Source organism: Pristis pectinata, chromosome 5, assembly GCF_009764475.1.
Source record: "Pristis pectinata isolate sPriPec2 chromosome 5, sPriPec2.1.pri, whole genome shotgun sequence".
Classification (NCBI taxonomy): Eukaryota; Metazoa; Chordata; class Chondrichthyes; order Rhinopristiformes; family Pristidae; genus Pristis; species Pristis pectinata.
The window spans coordinates 83,826,651-83,846,954 of NC_067409.1; the positions used below are offsets into that span (position 1 = coordinate 83,826,651).

The 20,304-nt window shown below is 41.2% G+C and overlaps 1 protein-coding gene across 3 annotated transcripts in view; it reads left to right on the forward strand.

Moving 5' to 3' along the window:
- LOC127570286 (uncharacterized protein C7orf57-like) overlaps nt 1-20,304 on the forward strand; it is a 59,051-nt gene that overhangs the window by 34,870 nt on the left and 3,877 nt on the right. Inside the window, exons 6-9 of one of the 3 annotated variants that reach the window (XM_052015667.1) lie at nt 2,009-2,097; nt 5,804-5,928; nt 10,990-11,143; nt 18,860-18,906. In XM_052015667.1, the coding sequence (XP_051871627.1) occupies nt 2,009-2,097; nt 5,804-5,928; nt 10,990-11,143; nt 18,860-18,896 (405 nt within the window). In that variant the 3' untranslated portion in view covers nt 18,897-18,906. The remainder of the gene's footprint in view (nt 1-2,008; nt 2,098-5,803; nt 5,929-10,989; nt 11,144-18,859; nt 18,907-20,304) is intronic. The other 2 variants (XM_052015668.1, XM_052015669.1) reach the window with 2 other exon arrangements.

A 20,304-nucleotide genomic window follows, 5' to 3' on the forward strand; every position in this document is an offset into this window, starting at 1 on the left:
GCTGCATAGATAGAAGGAAGGTATTTGACTCATTGTGCCTGTACTATTTCCTTGAACTCACTGCCAAAGGAGATGATGGAATCAGAAAGAACTATTCCATTTAAGAGACTTTTAGGCAGGTACTTAAGTAAGCGAGGCTTAGAAAGATACGTACCTAGTGGGGCAAATCGGATTAGAATAGACAGGCAATTAGGTTGGCATGGACCTCGTGAGCTGAAGGGTCCGTTTCTGTGCTGTACAACTCTATGACTCTATTATGGTCAAAGTCAAGTTTATTGTCATACACACAAGTACACCTATGCACAGGTGCAATGAAAAACTTACTTGCAGCAGAACCACAGGCACATAGTATCAGATAAGCAGCATTCACAAGAAAAACATAAACATAAATTATACACAATTTTTACAAGAACGAACACAATTAGAACAAAATTTTTAAAAGTCCATTGTAGTGCAAAATGGTCATAGTGTTGCTATAGTGAGGCAGTGATTAGGGTTGTGCAGGTTGGTTCAAGAACCATATGGTTGAAGGGAAGTAGCTATTCTTGAACCTGCTAGTTTGGGACTTCAGTCTTCTGTACCTCCTGCTTGATGGTGGCTGCGAGAAAATGGCATGGCCCGGATGGTGGGGATCTTTGATGCTAGATGTTGCCCTATTGAGGCAGCACCTCATAAATACTACTGATGGTAGGGAGGGATGTGCCCGTGATGTCCACTTCTCTCTGCAGCTTGTGTTCCTGTGCATTTGAATTGCCATACCAGACCATGATGCAACCAGTCAGATTACTTTCAAAAGTACGTCTGTAGAAGTTTGTTAGAGTGTTCAGTGATACTAAACCTCCTTAACCTTCTAAGAAAGTAGAGACACTGGGGCGCCTTCCTTGTGATTGCATCTATGTGCTGGGCTCGGGACAGATCATCTAATATTTAATTTGAAGCTGCTGACGCTCTCCACCACTGATCCACCAGTGTAGATTGGCATGTATTTGCCCCCCATCTTCCCCTTCTTGAAGTCAACAATTAACTCTCTAGATTTACTGACATTGAGTGAGGGGTTGTTGTTGCGGCACTGCTTAACCAGGTGTCCTATGTCACTCCTGTACACTAACTCATCACTACCTGTGATTCGTCCCACAACACTGGTGTCAGCGGGGAATTTATATAAGGTGTTGGATCTGTGCTTAGCCACACAGTCGTCTGTATCAGGAGTAGAGCAGAGAGCTAAGCACGCAGCCTTGAGGTGCACCTGTGCTGATGGTCAGCGAGGAGGAGGTGTTGTTACCAGTTCTCACTGATTGAAGTCTGCCGATGAACAAGTTGAGGATCCAGTTGCAGAGGGATGTAATAGAGGTATTGCTATATGAAATGTACTGAAAACAATGGTTTAGGTAGGATTTGTACTTGCTTTTAAAAGAGAATTGCACAGTTTAAAAATTGTGTGTTGATAGGACAGGAGGATGAGTCGAACTGGTTAGTGCTTATAGTGCACAGGCACGATGGACCAACGGGTCTCATTCTGTGGAATGATTTTATGCCTTTTACTTTTTTTTATATCCTGTGTTTGTCCATTTTAAACTCTTTCCATCCACATTATGGATTCCCTCTCAGAATTGTTTCATATCACTTGAAATTTTTGATGCAGTAAATTTCAGTTCAGCTCTGTGATTATCCATTTCTTCAAGCTGCTAATCTTCACAGTTTGGGTGTGCATATTGGAAATTAAATACTATTTCACAACCTCCATGATTTCCTATCAGTAAAGCTTGATCAGAAATACACATTCCTGACCTCCAGAGTTCTGCATCAAAAGTGTTGGTAATATCAGCGCAATGTTAGGCTCACTTGTTGCGACTTTAAATGCCCTTATTTACTCAACTAGTGTTTTTTTTTGGTGAATTTTCATTAGTGTGCCCTAACTAATCTCACATAGTTTTTTCCTTTTCATCATTGCAAGCAAATGTACTGCCTACCTTATTTTAATAAAAAAATGTATATTTATACACTATAGCTGAAGTTGCCAGAGATAATGGACAAGAAGCAAAGAAACAAATGGTTTACTAAGAAAACTGTGGAAGGTGAAAATAGATTTCCAACTATGTAAGTTCCAATATCCAAAGTAATTTATTTTCATGCTGGACTTAATATTTTGCTTACTTAATTTTTAATTAATGCCCATGTTTTGAATAGAAAATGTCTCGATGTCAGAAAATGTTTCAGTACTACATGTGACATATCCTTAAGCAATTTGTTTTACAATTTACTTGCTGCCAATGGGCATGGTCATAAAATTAGGCAGATGCGGAGTTAATACTTATTCATTTCTTAGGATCCAGGAACAAGTGACAGGGCCCATCCCTAATTAGCACTTCATACTTGTGCATGAATCACAAGAAGTTAGCAGGCAGGTCCAACATGTAGTTAAGAAAGCAAATAGCATGTTGGCCTTTATTGCTAAGGAGTTGTAGTTTAAGAATAGGGAGGTTTTTTTTTACAGTTATATTGGGTGCTGGTGAGACCATTGCTGGAATACTGTGCACAATTTTGGTCCCCTTTCCTGAAAAAGGACATAATAGCATGGAGGCAGACTAAAGGAGATTCAGCTGGCTAATTCCTGGGATGAGAGGGTTGTCCTATCAAGAGAGGTTAGACAGTTTTGGTGTGTATACCTTGGAGTTTAGATCTTATTCAAACGTATAAGATTCAAAGTGGGCTTAATAGCATAGATATTGAGATATTTTCACAAGTGGGAGAGTCACAAATAAGAGGACGTAACTACAAAATAAGGGGCCAATCATTTAACACTGAGGTGTATACAAATTTCTTCTCCCAAAGGGAGTGTATCTCTGCAATTCTCTGTCCCAGAAGCTGGTGAAGGCCAGATCATTAGATGTACTTAAAGTGCAGATGGATAAATATTTGGAAGATTGAGGAATTAAGCATTATGGGGAACTGGCACAGAAGAGGAGTTGAGGCCAGTATAGATTAGGCATGATCATATTAAATGGCTTGAGGGGCCTGGGGACCTACCCCTGCTTCTATTTTCTTGTGTTCTATCTGCCCTTGAGAAGATGGTGGTAATCCACCTTAAAATTAGCCATTTGAGAGCATTTTTAAGAGTAAATTCCACTGGGTAGGTTTGGAATCACATACAGGCCAGACTAGGTAAGCATGGCAGATCACCTCCCTGAAGGACATTCGTGAACTAGATGGATTTTTATGACAGCTTGGTAGTTCTTGTGATCATCATTCTGAATTTAAATTCCACAACTACTGTAGTTGAATTTGGGTCTTTGGATTCTTAATCCAAGCCACTGGGTTATGAATCCAGTAACTTGCCCATTACACCACCACCATACCCTGTGGTGCCTAAAATTGTATAATAAAAATGAGAAGAATCTTCCATGTAGCTTGGATGGGCTGTATTTTTATCACAGGTTAGCCCTTGGCCACAATACAGCTTATCTGTGACCAATTCTGAATTGCTTTAATCATGTGCCTTAATAACTTGTGTTAACAAAAATATATTAGTTTCATATTTTAAATTAACAATTGACAGAGCATTAAATACCTTTGCAGAAGTTCCAAATATCAACCACCCTTTGCAAAGGACTTCTGGAAAGACTCTGCCTCCTGATGCTGGTTTCCTGCAAGCAGAAATAGTTTCTCTCTATCTATGTAATGACTTCCCCTAATGTTTTCAAATCTTTGAGCCCCTTAACCTTTGATTACTTTTGGAGTTGAGGTATCATTCTAATAAACCCACACTGTGCTCCTTGCAAGGTCAGTATATCCAGCTGCTGCCAGGAACTGCTCACAGAATTTTAGGTGTGGTTTAACCAGGGCTTTGCATGGCTGTGTCATAACTTCTAACCCCTCTATTGTTAATTCTCCTGATGTAAAGCCTAATATTCCTAGACTTAGTGATTATTTTCTGTATCTGTCTACAACACTTTAATAATTTATGTAAATGAATGTCCAAGTCTTCATGGATCTCCAAAGCTTTAACTTCTCCCATTAGATAGTACTTTGTTCTATCATTTTTATGTTCTTTTTTTATATATACAAAGTGTATTACCTCATGATTGCCTCAAGTCTCCATGAAAATGCAAATCTTTTTAAATAAATTTGTTACCTAGTGCATTCATTAAAATATTGTCTTAATACTTGGTCATTTAAATGCATGCTGGTCATAAGCTACTCAACCAAAAGGTGAATGTCTGGATCAGATTAACAGAATTTTAGAATGGAATCCTTTGAAGTTTCATTGCCATCTACATTATGCTTACATGTCTCTTCAGTCCATTTCTGAACTTGACCAAATGATTAGAGTCTTCCCTCAGGAAGTTCTGATGAAAGGTTATCAACCTCAAATGTCAACTGTTTCTCACCGCACAGGTGGTGCCTATTTCCAGCCTTTTCTGTTTTTTATTACTACCTTCAGTAAATATGTGGAGTGTATGTACATGGAAAAATAGTTATATACATTGTCAGGGTATGAAAATATGATTTTTGAATAATATTTTTAAACATATTAGAAAATGTAATTGTGTATCTATCTCTCGGAAGACAGTGTTAGCACTGCCTGCAAAAGCTAAACTGTGTTATCAAGGAGAGATGTTAACTGGATCTCAGTTCATATGCTTGCCAAGCAGCCATGGAACAAACCTGAAGGGAGCCAATCTAGACAAATTTAATTCATCTCTGAACTAACTTACAGTAATGGTGTTAGAGTAGCTTGCTTGTTATTGAATGGATCCTGTACAAAATCCCTTTAGGTTTGCTCGCCTTTGGCAAGCATATGAGCTGAGGTCCACTTAACATCTCCCCTTGATAATACAATTTAGATTTTGCAGGCAATCCTAAAACTTGCTTGTAACAGGTAGATGCACAATCACATTTTCTAATGCACTTAAAAAATAATATTCAAAGAAAATACTTATGTAAAACATTGCAATGTATCATCAATAACTATGTTTCCCTGGGGGAAAAAGGGGCTCTTCATTTCTGGCTTCTAAACCTGGCCACACTTAATGAAATGATGTAGAGAAACAAAGGACTGCAGATGCTGGAATCAAGGTGGGGAAAAAAACAAGATGCTGAAGGAACTCAGCAGGCCAGGCAGCATCCATGGAGAAAAGCAGACAGTCAATGTTTTGGGTCAGGATCCTTCTGCTGAGTTCTTCCAGCATCTTGTTTTTTCATAACGAAATGATGTTGTGTCTTCCAGTGAAATTAAGCAAGATATCTTGACTAAAGTCCCTTGCTTGGGTTTCTTTCAAAATTTATATTGTCATGGTAAAAAGATAATCGAATCTACACTCAAAGGGGTCTTAAAACTTAAATCATACAGTGGGGGATTGTGTGTGTGTGTGTGTGAGAGAGAGAGAGAGAGTGTGTGTGTGTGAGAGAGACAGAGTGGGTGTATGTGCATGTGTATGTTTTCACCTTTTGAGACAGGTTGGTCACAAACCTAGAAAAAGGAAGTGAATGCCTGGATATATTAACGTATTCTTTTCAGTTTGAAGCAGTGACTAACCAACATTTGTGCCTTCTATCCCTGCACACATCCTCACCACCCTGCCTCCCCACACATATATTTAACTCACCTTCTGTGATTTCCAAACATGTAACTAATTGAACATTGTGGAGTTTCATGCCTAAATTCTCATTGTATACTACTACAGGTATGAAATTCATTGCGGGAACCACAATTTGGTAGACGCTTATAAATAAAATGCAACAAGTACAAAATAGCTTTGAAATATCCTGAAGCACAACAATAATAACTAATCTTTTCATTTAGGCCATTACCAAAAAAAAATGAACCTATAAATTTCACCAAGTTAATGACGAACGGGTATGCTGAAGACTTGATCCAGCAGCAAAAGGAGTGGAAGAAGTTACCACCAAAGATTAAAGAACCTGGAGGTACTGGTTTTAAGGAATTTCTATAATGTGTGATGATATTAATTAATACTCAGTTATCATGCAGAAGAGACAGTAAAACAGTGAATGAAGACCAAGAACTTTCCTATTCTAGACTACTTGCAGATTTCTTACCATCAAATAGTAAAGTTGCATTGTCAGAGACTTGAAAGCAGACCAGGTTAATATTCAGTCAAAGAAGGGAAAACTAAATGTAGTGATCATAAAGGTGATAAGCAACAGATAAATGGAAAAATGGCAATCCTTCACAAAGTGGAAATGGAAAAGATCAAACAGGGCATCGATAACACTAATGGATTTCACAGAGATCAGTTGAAAATAACAGAAAATGGAAAAAGGTACATGCTTATTGTTAATATTTCAGGATGAAGATGGTTTAGCTCTCCCATGAAATCATAAAATTGTGTTTGGCATCCATTGTTAGCATATAAACTGGATCTCTATATTTAAGAATGAAGTTTACAACCTGCTGTAAAAACATTTCAGCTTTCAGTATCATATGAAAAACATAGCACAGGATACAGCAATGTAGCTTTATATATTTCAACCTGTGGAACTTAGCTCAACACTTCCATAGGAATATCTGCTATGAGAAATGGCCACTGAAACTCTAGGAACTTATTCCTTTTACAGAGAATTTGCTATGCAATAGAATCATTCCAATTTATTTTATGTTCTTAAGGAAGGTACTGCAAAATTTCTCATTGTCCCTAAAATACAAACCAAGCAAATTTCAGCACATATGCCTGAGCCTACATCCTGCAGTCTTGCCACTTACAAGTTAGGCAAATGTAAGACAAAGACTGAAGAGTATGAATCCCAACTGGGTGTCAATGAACTGTATATTTGAAACGTGCACAGTCCTCTTAAAATTCAAGAAACTGCAAATGCTGGAAATTTGAAATAAAATCAAAGTGTTGAAATACTCAGCAGGTCAAGTATCTATCTATCATTGTCTTAAAACTGTTCAAAGACTCTTTCTCAAAAGGCAGTGGAAGTAGAGTTCCAAAGACCCATAACCCTCTGAGAGAAAAGATTCTTTGATAAGGATCATGATAAAAGGTAATTGACTGAAATTTTAACTGTATTTCTCACCACAGATGCTGCCTGATCTGTTGAGTATTTCCAGAACTTTCTGTTTTTATTAGAACTCTTTTTAAGTGATTGGAAAAGGTTCTTGGGGATAGGATCTACTCGTATCTGAAAACGCACAGACTTATTAGGGATAGTCAACCTGGCTTTGTGCAAGAGAGATCATGTCTTACAAACTTGATTGAGTTTTTTGAGGAAGTGATGAAGATGGTAGAGTAGTGGATGTTGTATACATGGAATTTAATAAAGCACTCAACAAGGTCCCTCGTGGTAGGCTGATCCAGAAGATAGAGTCAGACGGGATCCATGGAGACTTGGTAGATTGGATTCAAAATTGGCTTGGCCATAGAAGACAGAGGGTCGTGGTGGAGGGGTGTTATTCTACTGGAGGTCCATGACCAGTGGTGTTCCACAGGGATCAGTGCTGAGACCTCTTGTCTGTGATATATATAAATGATTTGGATGAAAATGTAGGTGGGCTGATCGGTAAGTTTGCAGATGACACAAAAATTGGCGGAGTTGTGGATAGTGAGGAAAGTTGTCAAAGGATTCAGCAGGATATAGACCAGTTGGAAATGTGGGCAGAGAAATGTCAGATAGAGTTTAATCCAGACAAGTGTGAGGTGTTGCACTTTGGGAAGTCAAATGTGAGGGGAAAGTATACAGAAAATGGCAGGATCATTAGCAGCATTGATGTACAGAGGGATCTTGGGGTGCAAGTCCATAGCTCCCTGAAAGTAGCAACACAAGTAGATAGGGTGGTAAAAAAGGCATACAATATGCTTTCCTTTATAGGTTGGGGTGTTGAGTATAAAAGTCGAGAAATCATGTTGCAGCTTCATAAAAATTTTGGTTAGGCCACATTTGGAATATTATCTGCAGTTCTGGTGGGTGCATTACAGAAGGATGTGGAAGCTTTGAAGAGGATGCAGAAGAGGTTCACCAGATGTTACCTGGATTAGAGAGTTTAAGCTACAAGGAGAGGTTGGACAAACTTGAGTTCTCTGGAGCATCGGAGGCTGGGGAGTAACCTGATAGAAGTATATAAAATTAAGAGAGTCATAGATAGGGGTAGATAGTCAGTCTTTTTCCCAGGGTAGAAATGTCAGATAAAACATGGCTTAACTTTACAATGAGAGGGGTAAAGTTTAAAGGAGAGTTACAAGACAAGTTTTTTTTTACACAGAGTGGTAGGTGCTTAGAGCTCACTGCCAGGGGAAGTGGTGGAAGCAGATACAATAGCAACATTTAAAAAGCATTTAGACAGGCACATGAACAGGCAGGGAATACAGGGATAGAGACCATGTGCAGGCAGATGGGATTAGTTTGGATTGGCGTCATGGTCAGCACAGACATCATGGGCCTAAAGGCCTTTTCCTGTTCTGTACTGTCCTTTGTTCTATGTTCTAAAGTTCAAGGCCAGGATTTAAAGGCTATTTACAATACTTCACCATCAAATAGATCATCAGCTATTTACAAATTTTTGGCAAATAGGTGTGTTTCTGATGAGATATCTCAATGCTTGTCTAATGTGTTAGTGAACAAAGTGGAACTCTGTCAGTCAGTCTGACAATCATGCTTTGGCCTGGAGACCATCAGCTGGAGTACCCATCTACATTTTCAGATTGATATATTGGGAGCCATGATTGGCAGCCAATTTTATATTTCTTACATTCAAAAAGGGAAGAGCTACTTAATAGTTCCAAAAGATCAAGTGGTTAACTGTCCCTCTATCTCAGAATACTGAACTAATTCCTTAAAACAGAAAAGTTTAAGGTGATAACAGTGCTTCAAGCTAATCAAGCACCGTAGTCAAAACTTTGCTGGTTGCAGATATTATTCAGCATTGTTTTGTTTCTATCAAGCTTTCTCAGTGCAGCACATTTCATGTGACTGCAATTGAATAACTATTTGGTTACTTGTTTAATAGAGCTCTGTTTTAGTACTGTTTGGTCAACTTCTTGGCAACTATTTATTTTCAGGAACATAGAATAATTATCAAATTAGGAGAAACAGGGTCATCCCAGATTATGATGCATTTAGGGACTTGTTCCAATCCATTATAGAGAAAATTCTACATATTACCAGATTAACAGAATCTTTCAGAGACTGGATTCTTCTGTTTAAGAAAGTTCAGGAGGCTACATAGGAGATTGCCCATTATTCTCAACTTTATTGTTCCAATTGCCCAGCATTTATAAAATCCCCTACTATGGTGTTGCTCCAGCAAAGGTCTCCTCAAAGGCTAACTCTAATCCATTGTGGAGCTGGAGAAGTCGATGGTCAAGACTTTTACTGGATCTGACATAATGCTCCAAGTACCAAACTTTCTTGTTTCACTGACATAGCTGATACTAATGGTGACTGCTTCCTGTATTGATGAGGCATCCATTTGCAAAGCAAGTCAACTCGAGAATGATAAAAAGTAGATAACAAATCCATCCATGTTAAACTCAAAACTAATGGTTGCATTGGTTGAACTATTTACAAACTATTACTGGCAAGTCAATGCGTCTCTGATCAGATACCTCAATGCTTGTCAAATATATCAGCAAGCAAAATGAAACTCATTCTCAGTCAGTCTGTTAGGAAAGTTTGCAGCTTGCCCAGTAGGTGCCATGTACCTAGCACAACATCTGGCCTGTCATAGATTACAGCAGCAGACTTATTCAGCTATTTAGGAGTTCAGCCTTAGGAGTAGAAGCACTGTATCAGAGTAGGTGCCAAATCTGAGGTTACCTGGTAGTTCAGGTTTCTGCTTTTCTAGACATTTGTCAACAGCCTCAGTTTTTTCTAAACGGGAAGCTAAATAATCTTTCCCTCTTTCAAAATGTATTGCAAAGCTGCACAGGAAAGATAATGGAGCATGTTCTTTAATGTTGCCGCATCCTGAAAAGAAATCCAGAGACTGACTAAGATTTGTACACCACATTGTTTGTGGCCAAAAAATGAAGTGTGATTTGATATAATCAACTTTGTGCCATTTTCTGGGGCTGCCAATTTTGTTGGAGGGAAGAAGTTAGCAGCCATCTTGAACAAATGGGCACCTCATAATCCTGTATAAAAAAATTTGCAAGGGAACTGTGTGTAACACCATTTTCTAGCACGCAAATCCCTGGCATAACCATGGAAGTCACTCCTGGGTTTTCCCACAGATTGAAGGCCCCTTTTTAACATTTTTTTCTTTATCTGCCAATGTTCTTTTCAGAACATGGTGTCAGTGTAATATTTATTTGCCCCAAATTTTTGTTTTCATTACCAACAGGATAGCTGATGCAGATACTCCAAGCTAAGATATTCCAAGTAGGAGCTCCAGAACGATGCCAAGCAGATCTAATGGTCCAAAAGCAGCTCCATGTCCTCCTGCTAGTATCCATATCCCTGCGTCAGCATGGAAATTATTTACTGCATCTCATTTTGGTAGATATGATGGTGGATGTTTCTTTTCCCAAAAGCAACTGTACCAGAAAATTTAAAAAGCACTGCATAAAACTCCATTCACTATGTCATGATTTACATTGTTTGCATGGAAAAAGGGACCAAAGGGTGTTTAAGTGACAGCAGTATCAATTGTCTACAGTATCACACATGTATCTTCCTGATCCCATTAGCTTAGAATCAAAAGCAAGAGTACAAGTTCAAGCAGTAGGCTAGAACTCTTGCCTGACGCTTAAGTACAACATGAAAGGAAATATTAAGCAAGGCCTTTTCTATTTGTCTCCGAGGTATTAATGATTCTATAGGAAAAGTCAAGTAAAAGGAGGAAGATCCCTTGGTATCTTGGTTGACATTTCACATAAAAATGGCTTTTGCACCAATTAACATGACTTTCAAAGGCCTCACAATTGCAAATTTCATTATATACATGGATTGCACATGTGTATTTGGTTGGGGGGGGGGTAACCATACATAACTGGAAATATTATAAACAAATAAAAATTTTATCTACAGACCTGGTTCCTCTCAACGAGTTCCAGGAGGAGTTAGGGAAAAAAGAGCTTCTTAGAAATGCAAAACCAAAGGAAAGAAAAGCTATTTCCACAAAAATGGGCCAAAAAGTATCCTTCAGAGATCCCATGGCTAAAACATCACTTATTCTGAACAAGTAAGTCAGCCTTGCACCATCTAAACATCCTTCATTGATTTTTTAGACAGCAGCTCTTATTATTCTGCAATGCTGAGCAACAAGTTTAAAACACTGTCTTTGGCAGCTGGCATGTTAATATCAAAGCATATGGACAGATTTTTGTGAAGTCTTTGTTAATGAAATGTAAAATGAATGTTTTTAAGGAGCAAAAATGAATCCTTTTATTCAGCATGGATGTCAGAGGTGGCTTTTCAGTTCCAGAATGGCATTCTATGCTTGCCTTTATGGAATTAGTCATGCCAGAAATCATATCTGTCAAGGTGTTGGTGGTGCACAGCTAATACCTGCTGGAGTAGCGTAGTGTGAAGATCTGACTTTAACTCACTGCTGCCATTTCGGAGCTCAACAGGCCAACTATTGCCCTCTTAGGAATGATTCACTTGACTGCTCTTTAAAGAGATTGTCATCTACATTTAGATAGATTGTGAATTATTTTTGCTGGTTATTACTACAATCTTAGACTTCCTAGAATCATCCTATTTATTAATATGTACAGAAAGTTCCATGGCAGATCATGAAGTCTTTGTTCTGACTTCAGGCTTCTGCAAAACTAGTTGCTCTCAGACTTGGGAAGATGAGTAAGCATTTCCTTTGAACGAGCGGAAGAATAAGCAGAGGTGGTACATCCAAGGTACTTGAAAAGGAAGAGGATGAATTGGGAGATGAGCTCAAAGCAGAAAATCATATTCACCCAAGCTGTCCACAAGGCAATTCTCCCACCTGAGTCTTGGTACAGTATTTGAATTGTTTGCACTTCACTTAAAGACATCCACACTGAAGTTTGCATCTTGCATCAATCAAATGCAATCTTGGAGCAGAGCTAGTAGCTGTAAAGTGAACATGACCATGAAATATTCTGAGCCAGGGCTGGAGATATTTGGAATGTTTTGTAGCTTGTGGCCAACTGACATCTTCTATTCAAAAAGAACTGTCTACTTTTAAATCTCTCTTGTCAGACAATTGGCAGTTCGCTTTGGAAGGAATGCAGTCTTTCCGATGGTGTGGGGTCATTGCATATACATCAATTTGTGGGCACCCCATTCTCTTCTCAGACAATTGGTAGTTCGTTTTGGAAGGAATGCAGTCTTTCCGATGGTGTGGGGTCATTGCATACACATCAATTTGTGGGCACCCCACTCTCTTCTCAGACAATTGGCAGTTCGCTTTGGAAGGAATGCAGTCTTTCCGATGGTGTGGGGTCATTGCATACACATCAATTTGTAGGCACCCCACTCTCTTCTCAGATAATTGGCAGTTCGCTTTGGAAGGAATGCAGTCTTTCTGATGGTGCAGGGCCATTGCATGCACATCATTTTGTTGTCACCCCACATGGCAACTCCAATAATGTGCTGCAACTGAAATCTTAATGTCCAGTGGCCATGTGCAGTAAATCACTCAGGCATTGCTTGATATGCCAGCGACAATGATGATGTCTTCATTCTGCAGTAGTTCACTCTGTCATTTAAATTTGTGCCCCGAAAAGATGCATCTGGTGACAAAATGTTTCATGACTGGTGCGCAACCTATCCAAACATAGGCTGCAAGCATGTAATGAAAGCCAATATACAATACGTAATTTAATACAGCAGACTGTTGGCATATTAACACAATCCTTCTGCTACCTGGGCCATTCTGGAGGAGCCCTGCAGAACTTGGCAGAGCAGGTGACAAGATTCATGGTGTATAATATTAATGTCATGAAGGCACATCCTTTGCACCATATAGACACTGAGCAGCTGATGAGCAGGGGAGGAGAAAACTATAGGAAGGAGGCAACATAGATAATTGCTCTCAGACTAGACTGTAAATAACATCTGAAATCTGTTTCTCCAAACATCAAGGGGATACTCAATTCACTAGCACTCCCACACCTTGCATTCCTTCTGTTAATTACGTTCACAGCATCTGCTGAGCTACAATACAAAAATAAATGCTGACACAAATTAAGATTTCAAAACAGATTTATAATCCAGATCTTAAACCCTCCATACTTTTAAAATAATCACTTCTGAAAAAGTATTTTGAAAGAATACCAAGAAGAAAGAAGACCTGCTTTAAGAAGATCACTATCATCCCAGTACCTAAGAAAACTACCGCCCAGTGGCTCAGACATCCACCATCATGAAGTGCTTCGAGAGGCTGGTCATGGCACGTATTAACTCCAGCCTCCCAGACGACCTTGACCCACTGCAATTTACCGACCACCGAAACAGGTCTACAGCAGACGCCATCTTCCTGGCTCTACTCTCATCTCTGGAGCATCTGGACAGTAAAGACACTTACGTTAGACTTTTGTTTATTGACTACAGCTCTGCCTTCAATACTATTGAAGGCAAACTCATCGCCAAACTCCAAGACCAGGGAATCAACACCTCCCTTTGCAACTGGAACCTTGACTGCCTGACCAACAGACCGCAATCAGTGAGGATAGGCAGCAACACCTCTGGCACGATTATTCTCAACACTGGGGCCCCACAAGGCTGCATCCTCAGCCCTCTACTCTATTTCCTCTACACTCATGACTGCTTGGCCAGATTCTGCTCTAACCTCATCGACAAACTGGCAGATGAGACCACTGTAGTGGGCCATATCTCAAATAACAATAAGTTGGAGTACAGGAAGGAGGTAGAGAGCTTAGTGACATGGTGTCATGACAACAACCTTTCCCTCAATGTCAGCAAAACAAAAGAGCTGGTCATTGACTTCAGGAAGGGGGCAGATGCACATGCTCCTGTCTACATCAATGGTGCTGAGGTCAAGAACGTTGAGAGCTTCAAGTTCCTAGGAGTAAACATCACCAATAGCCTGTCCTGGTCCAACCATGTTGATGCCATGGCTAAGAAAGCTCACCAGTGCCTCTACTTCCTCAGGAGGCTAAAGAAATTTGGCACATCCCCTTTGGCCCTCACCAATTTTTATCGATGCACCATAGAAAGCATTCTATTTGGATGCATCACGGGTTGGTATGGCAACTGCTCTGCCCGTGACCACAAGAAACTGCAGTTTCTTGTGGACACAGCTCAGCACATCACGGAAACCACCCTCCCCTCCATGGACTCTGTCTACACTTCTCGCTGCCTCAGTAAAGCAGCCAGCATAATCAAAGACCCCACTCACTATGGACATTCTCTCTTCTCCCCCTCCCATCAGGCAGAAGATACAAAAGCCTGAAAGCACGTACCACTAGGCTCAAGGACAGCTTCTCTCCTGCTATTACAAGATCAATAATGGTTGAAAAAAATACTGATTCTGGAGAAACTCAGCAGGCCAGGCAGCATCCATGGAGAAAAGAAGGCAGTCAACTTTTTGGGCCAGGACCCTTCTTCAGGCCCAAAGATAGGAAATGGGGAAGTCCAATATATAGGAGGGGAAAAGCAGAGCAGTGATAGGTGGACAAAAGAGGGGAGGCAGGGTGGGCACAAGGTGGTGATGGGCAGGTGCCAGGGAGGTGAGGAGAGCAGATCCAGTGGGGGATGGGTCAAAGGTAAGGAGAGAAAATAAAGAGGGGGGGGGGTAGAAAAAAGAGAGAGAGGCTGGGAAAGAGAAGAAGAGGCATGGTTGGGGGGGATTGTAGGGAAGGGGTGTGGAGATTACTTAAAGTGGGAAAATTCAATGTTCATGCTATTGAGCTGCAAGGTTCTAAGACAGAAAATGAGGTGCTGTTCCTCCAGTTTGCGCTTGGATTTCTCCTGGCAGTGGAGGAGGCCGAGGACTGACATATCTGTGATAATGTGGGAGGGGGAGTTGAAGTGACTGGCAATGGGGGGGATATAGATCACGGTTAAGGACAGAGCAATCTGTGAAATGATCACCTAGTCTGCGTTTGGTCTCACTTGGAGCACTGAATGCAGTAGATGATATTAAGCTCCCTCAATATGATGGTGAATCTCTGTCTTTCCTGAAGGGACTGTTTGGGTCCCTGGATGGAGGTGATGGAGGGGCAGGTACTGCACCTGTGGCAGGGGCAGTGGAAAGTTCCTGGGATGGGAGCGGGATGGGTTGGGGGGGGGGTGTGAGGAGTGAACTGGGGAGTTGTGGAGAAAGGGGTCCCAGTGAAAGGCAGAAAGGGGTGGGAAAATATGCTTGGTAGTGGGGTACCATTGGAGATAGTGAAAGTGGTGGAGAATGATGTGTTGGATACAGTTCCCTGGTATAATAAGATGGACTCTTGACCTCACAATCTACCTTGTTATGACCTTGCACCTTATTGTCTACCTGCACTGCACTTTCTCTGTAGCTGTGGCACTTTATTCTGCACTCTGTATTGTTTTACCTTGTGCTACCTCAATGCACTGTGTAATGAATTCATCTGTATAAACGATATGCAAGATGAGATTTTCACGGTACCTCAGTGCAAGTGACAATAATATTCCAATCCCAAGTATTTTTATAATAATTCATTATAACTCATGAAGACCCATTGCTGACTTCTGAGATACTATAGTGATATCACTAAAGGTGTAGCCATGGGTACTCACATGGGCCCTAGCTATGTCTGCTTCTTTGGCAGCTATGTGGAACAGGCCATGTTCCAAGCCTACACCAGTAACGCCCCACAATTCTTTCTCCACTTCATTGACAATGGCATTGGGGCTGCTTCCTGCACCCGTGCTGATCTCATCAATTTCGTCAACTTTGCCTCCAACTTCCACCCTGTCCTCAGATTCACTTGGTCCTGCTCCGACACCTCGCTCCCCTTTCTGGATCTCTCTGTCTCCATCTCTGGAGACAGATTAACCACAGACATCTTCTACAAACCCACTGACTCCCACGGTTACCTTCCTACACCTCTTTCCACCCTGTCACCTGTAAGGGCACCATCCCCTTCTCCCAGTTCCTCCACCTCCGCCGCATCTGTTCCTGTAATGAGGCTTTCCATTCTAGGATATCAGAGATGTCCTCCTTTTTCAGTAACCGGGGTTTCCCTTCCATCACCATCAATGCCGCCCTTACCCGTATCTCCTCCACTTCCCAGATGTCTGCCCTCACCCTCCCTTCCCCCCCCCACCCCGACATAACAGGGACAGGGTCCCTCTTGTTCTCGCCTGTGAGCCTGAGGGTGTACTTTATTACATCCGGTGCGGTCTCCTGTATATCGGTGAGACCCGACATAGATTGGGTGACTGCTTCGTCGAGCATCTTTGCTCTATCCGCCGCAACAGCCAGGACCTCCCAGTGGCCAGCCACTTCAATTCCACATCCCACTCCCATACTGACATGTCTATCCATGGCCTCCTCTACTGCCACGTTGAGGCCAGGCGCAGGTTGGAGGAACACCACCTCGTATTCCGCCTTGGGAGTCTCCAACCTGATGGCCTCAACGTCAATTTCTCTAACTTCCGGTAACCCCATCCCTTCTTCTTCTTCCCCCCTACTCCTTTGTCTTCCCTTATTCCTGTGGCTCCCTTTCCCCGCCTTGATGACCTGCCCATCTCCTATCCTCCCCTCCCCCATCCTTTATTCCAATGTCCACTGCCCTCTCCTACCGGATTCCTCCTCCTTCAGCCCTTTGCCTCTTCTACCTATCACCTCTCAGCTTAGTACATTTTACCCCCCTCCCCCCCCACCTACCTTCCCCCTCTCACCTGATTTTTTAAAAATTTTTATCTACAGCGTGGCAACAGGCCCTTCCGGCCCAACGAGTCCACGCCGCCCATTTTAAACCCCCAAATTAACCTACCCGTACGTCTTTAGAATGTGGGAGGAAACCGGAGCACCCAGAGGAAACCCACGCAGACACAGGAGAACGCACAAACTCCTTACATACAGTGACGGGAATTGAACCCTGATCGCTGGCGCTGTAATAGCGTTGCGCTAACCGCTAAGCTACCGTGCTGCCCCATCTTGCCTATCACCTGGATTCACCGATCACCTGCCACCCTGTGTTCCTCCCTCTCCCCCCACCTTCTTATTCTGGCTTCTGCCCTCTTCCTTTCCAGTCCTGATGAAGGGTCTCAGCCCGAAATGTCGACTGTTTATTTCCTTCCATAGATGCTGCCTGACCTGCTGAGTTCTTTTGTGTATTGCTCCAGATTCCAGCATCTGCAGAATTTCTTGTGTGAGCGCTTTTTAATATAGTAATCTTTTGCTTGGAGCCTTATCAAATGTCTTTTAGAAATACAGATATTCATAGAACATATAGAACATGGAACAGTACAGCACAGCACTGGACAGGCTACTTGGCCCACAATGTTGTGCTGATCTTGATGCCAATTTATACCAAATGTCCTTCTCCTGTGTATCATCCATATCCCTCCATTCCCTTCATATTCATGTGTCTATCTAAAAGCCTCTTAAACTCTCCCAATCTGCCTTCTTCCACTACTACCCCTGGTAACCCATTCTAGGCACCTTTGTAAACAAAAAACTTGCCTCTCATGTCGCCTTTATACTTGTCCCCCCCCCCCCCCCCCAACCTTAAATGCTGTCCTCTAGTCTGACATTTCTACCGTGAGGAACAGATTCTGCTTGTCCACCCTATCTATGCCTTTCATAATTTTAAAAACCTCTATCATGTCTCCCCTCAGCCGCTGATGCTCTAGGGAGAACAACCCAAGTTTGTCCAACACTTCCTTATAGTTCATACCCTCTAATCCAGGTAGTATCCTGGTAAACCTCTTCTGCACCCTTTCCACAGTCTTCACATCCTTGCTATAATGGGGCAACCAGAACTGCACACAATACTCTGAGTGTGGTCTGACTAAAGTTTTATATAGCTGCAGCATGACTTCCTTACTCGTATACTCAATACCCCAACCAACGAAGGCAAGCATGCCATATGCCTTCTCTACCACCTTACCCACTTGCATAGCCACTTTCAGTGAACTTCATTTACTGGTTCCCCCTTATTAAATCTGACACATTTTCCCTTTATAAAACCACGTTTGCTTGGCTTAATTATACTATGATTTTTTTTTGAGTCTTTACCCCCTCTTTATACCTTCCTGTTACATCTTTACAGCTTACTGTCTCTCCAGTTTTGTGTAATTTGCAAATATGAATGTATAACTCAGTATTTTTTCATCCAAATCATTGATTTGGTAATTGTCAAGTACAGTCCCTAGTACAGTTCCATGGGGAATACTGGTTGTCACAAATAGCCAATCAGATGGCACTCTCTTCATTTTAACTCTGTCACTTCTAACATCCAACTAATTACCAATAGTATTTATTTAACAAGTACATCTTTTTTTCTTCTTATCCATCATAGCATTAGCTGTGCCAATTTTTAAGAGGTTCATATCCCTACAACCATTCTTTTTCTCCTAGTATCATGCAATCTATTTGGATATTGTTGCTGTTACGGTTGAACTAGATGACAGTGCATACGAATCAGGATTTGTTCCTAACATTCCAATACTCAATTTCACCTTCACACATTTAGTAGTGCTACAAGTCTATTACACTGTGTGCACACTGTCAGCTAGTTCAACAATAATTGCCACATCAGCCAAACAGATTGCACAATAAACTTCTCCTATTAAACTGACATGTCTAGTTTGTTCCTCATTCCTTTCTTAAATAAATGGAGTTATATGATCAATTTCCAAATCAAAGATACCTTGCCCAGTTACAAGCTTGTCACAACTTGCACACGTTGTTAACTAGTTTAACCAGAACAGCCAAATTGCCCAAAGAGATTGCATGATACTGACGCAGTTCTCTTTTTTGTAGATCTAAGTGGCGCACCTCAGCAGATAGCAGGAACTAGCAGGCTGGAGGTAGGGATGCCTTTGTCTCTAAAATCTCTTGGAGAAAATACTGGGGCAGATATTATATGGTCAAAATAATCAAAGATGAGAGCATCCTCAAAGCTAACCCATCATAACATATTCTATCTCCCCCTCAAATCATATTTACTTTTAATTTGAAGGCTGCAAATGGTTTAAGTGTGCCCATCTTAATTTCCTCCACTTCCAGCATTGCAAACTTATCTTTGTTTCCTCTTTTCATTTTTGATACCCAAGAACTACAACCGGATTATTCAGTGATGTTGAAGATACCAAAACTCAATTTCACACTTAAAGTATTGCATCAAGTACTGGCTTTGTGCCTAATTTAGACGGGGTGTATACAGAGACATCAGGCATAAACAGTCTGTTGCTAGATCGGGGTGAAAGAATAACACAGATACCAATTCACTGCCTCGGTGCTTAGGATTCAAATGAATATTTTAATAGGGCAGACTAAGAAAGCTGATGGGTGTGCAAACTGAAGCTGCCCCTCTCCTTCCTGTGCTTGAAGTCAATCACTTGAGAGGTGCTGTCAGAAGAACTTCAATGCATTTTTGAAGTGAGCACTCATAATGTGACAGAAGTGGTAGAATAAATGTTTAGAGTGGTGGGTGGAATGTTGATTAAGTTATCCACTATTCACTGCCCATTATCCTAGGTGGCATTGAACTTCTTTAGAGTTGTTAGAGCTTATTCTTCCTACTTGTGCCCTTGCAGATGCTGGAAAAGCTTTGGTGTGTCAGGAAGTAAGTCACTTGCTGAAGGATACCCAGCCTCTGACCTTCTCTTGTAGGCACAGTATTTGTGTGGCTGGTCCAGTTGAGTTTCTGTTCTGGGATGTTGATGATGATGGGGGGAGGGACTCTGAAATAATAATACCATTAAATGTCAAAGGTAGGTGATTAGAATCTCTCTTGGAGATGGTCATGGCCTGGCACTTTTGTGGTGCAAGTGTTATGTGACTTATAAGCCTATGTCTGAATGTCACCTAGGTCTCACTGCATATAATTCTTTGAGCATCACAAATAATCATCAAGGGAATGGAAGTTGTTCCTGGTTTAAGGGAACTTGTAAAGCAAAATAGGCAGGGTTGATTATTACAATTTAAAGTGAAGAGCCAATTGAGTTGAGATTGCAAACTGGAGGTAATAATATTAATTGAATTCTCAGGGTGGTTCATTATTGTTTTGATCTAATGGTAGAATGAATTTTCCACATCTTCTGTAAAGCATGCCAGTCACTTGACAATTACAGTGCAGTGTGGCTAATATTGTGGAAACCCTTTGTGACTGTCAAACGTGACCCTGTGCCATAAATGCTGCACTTGTCACCTTCATAGCCAGAGTGTTAGGAAGCAGAGCATGCTGGTGACCATTGCGGCAGATT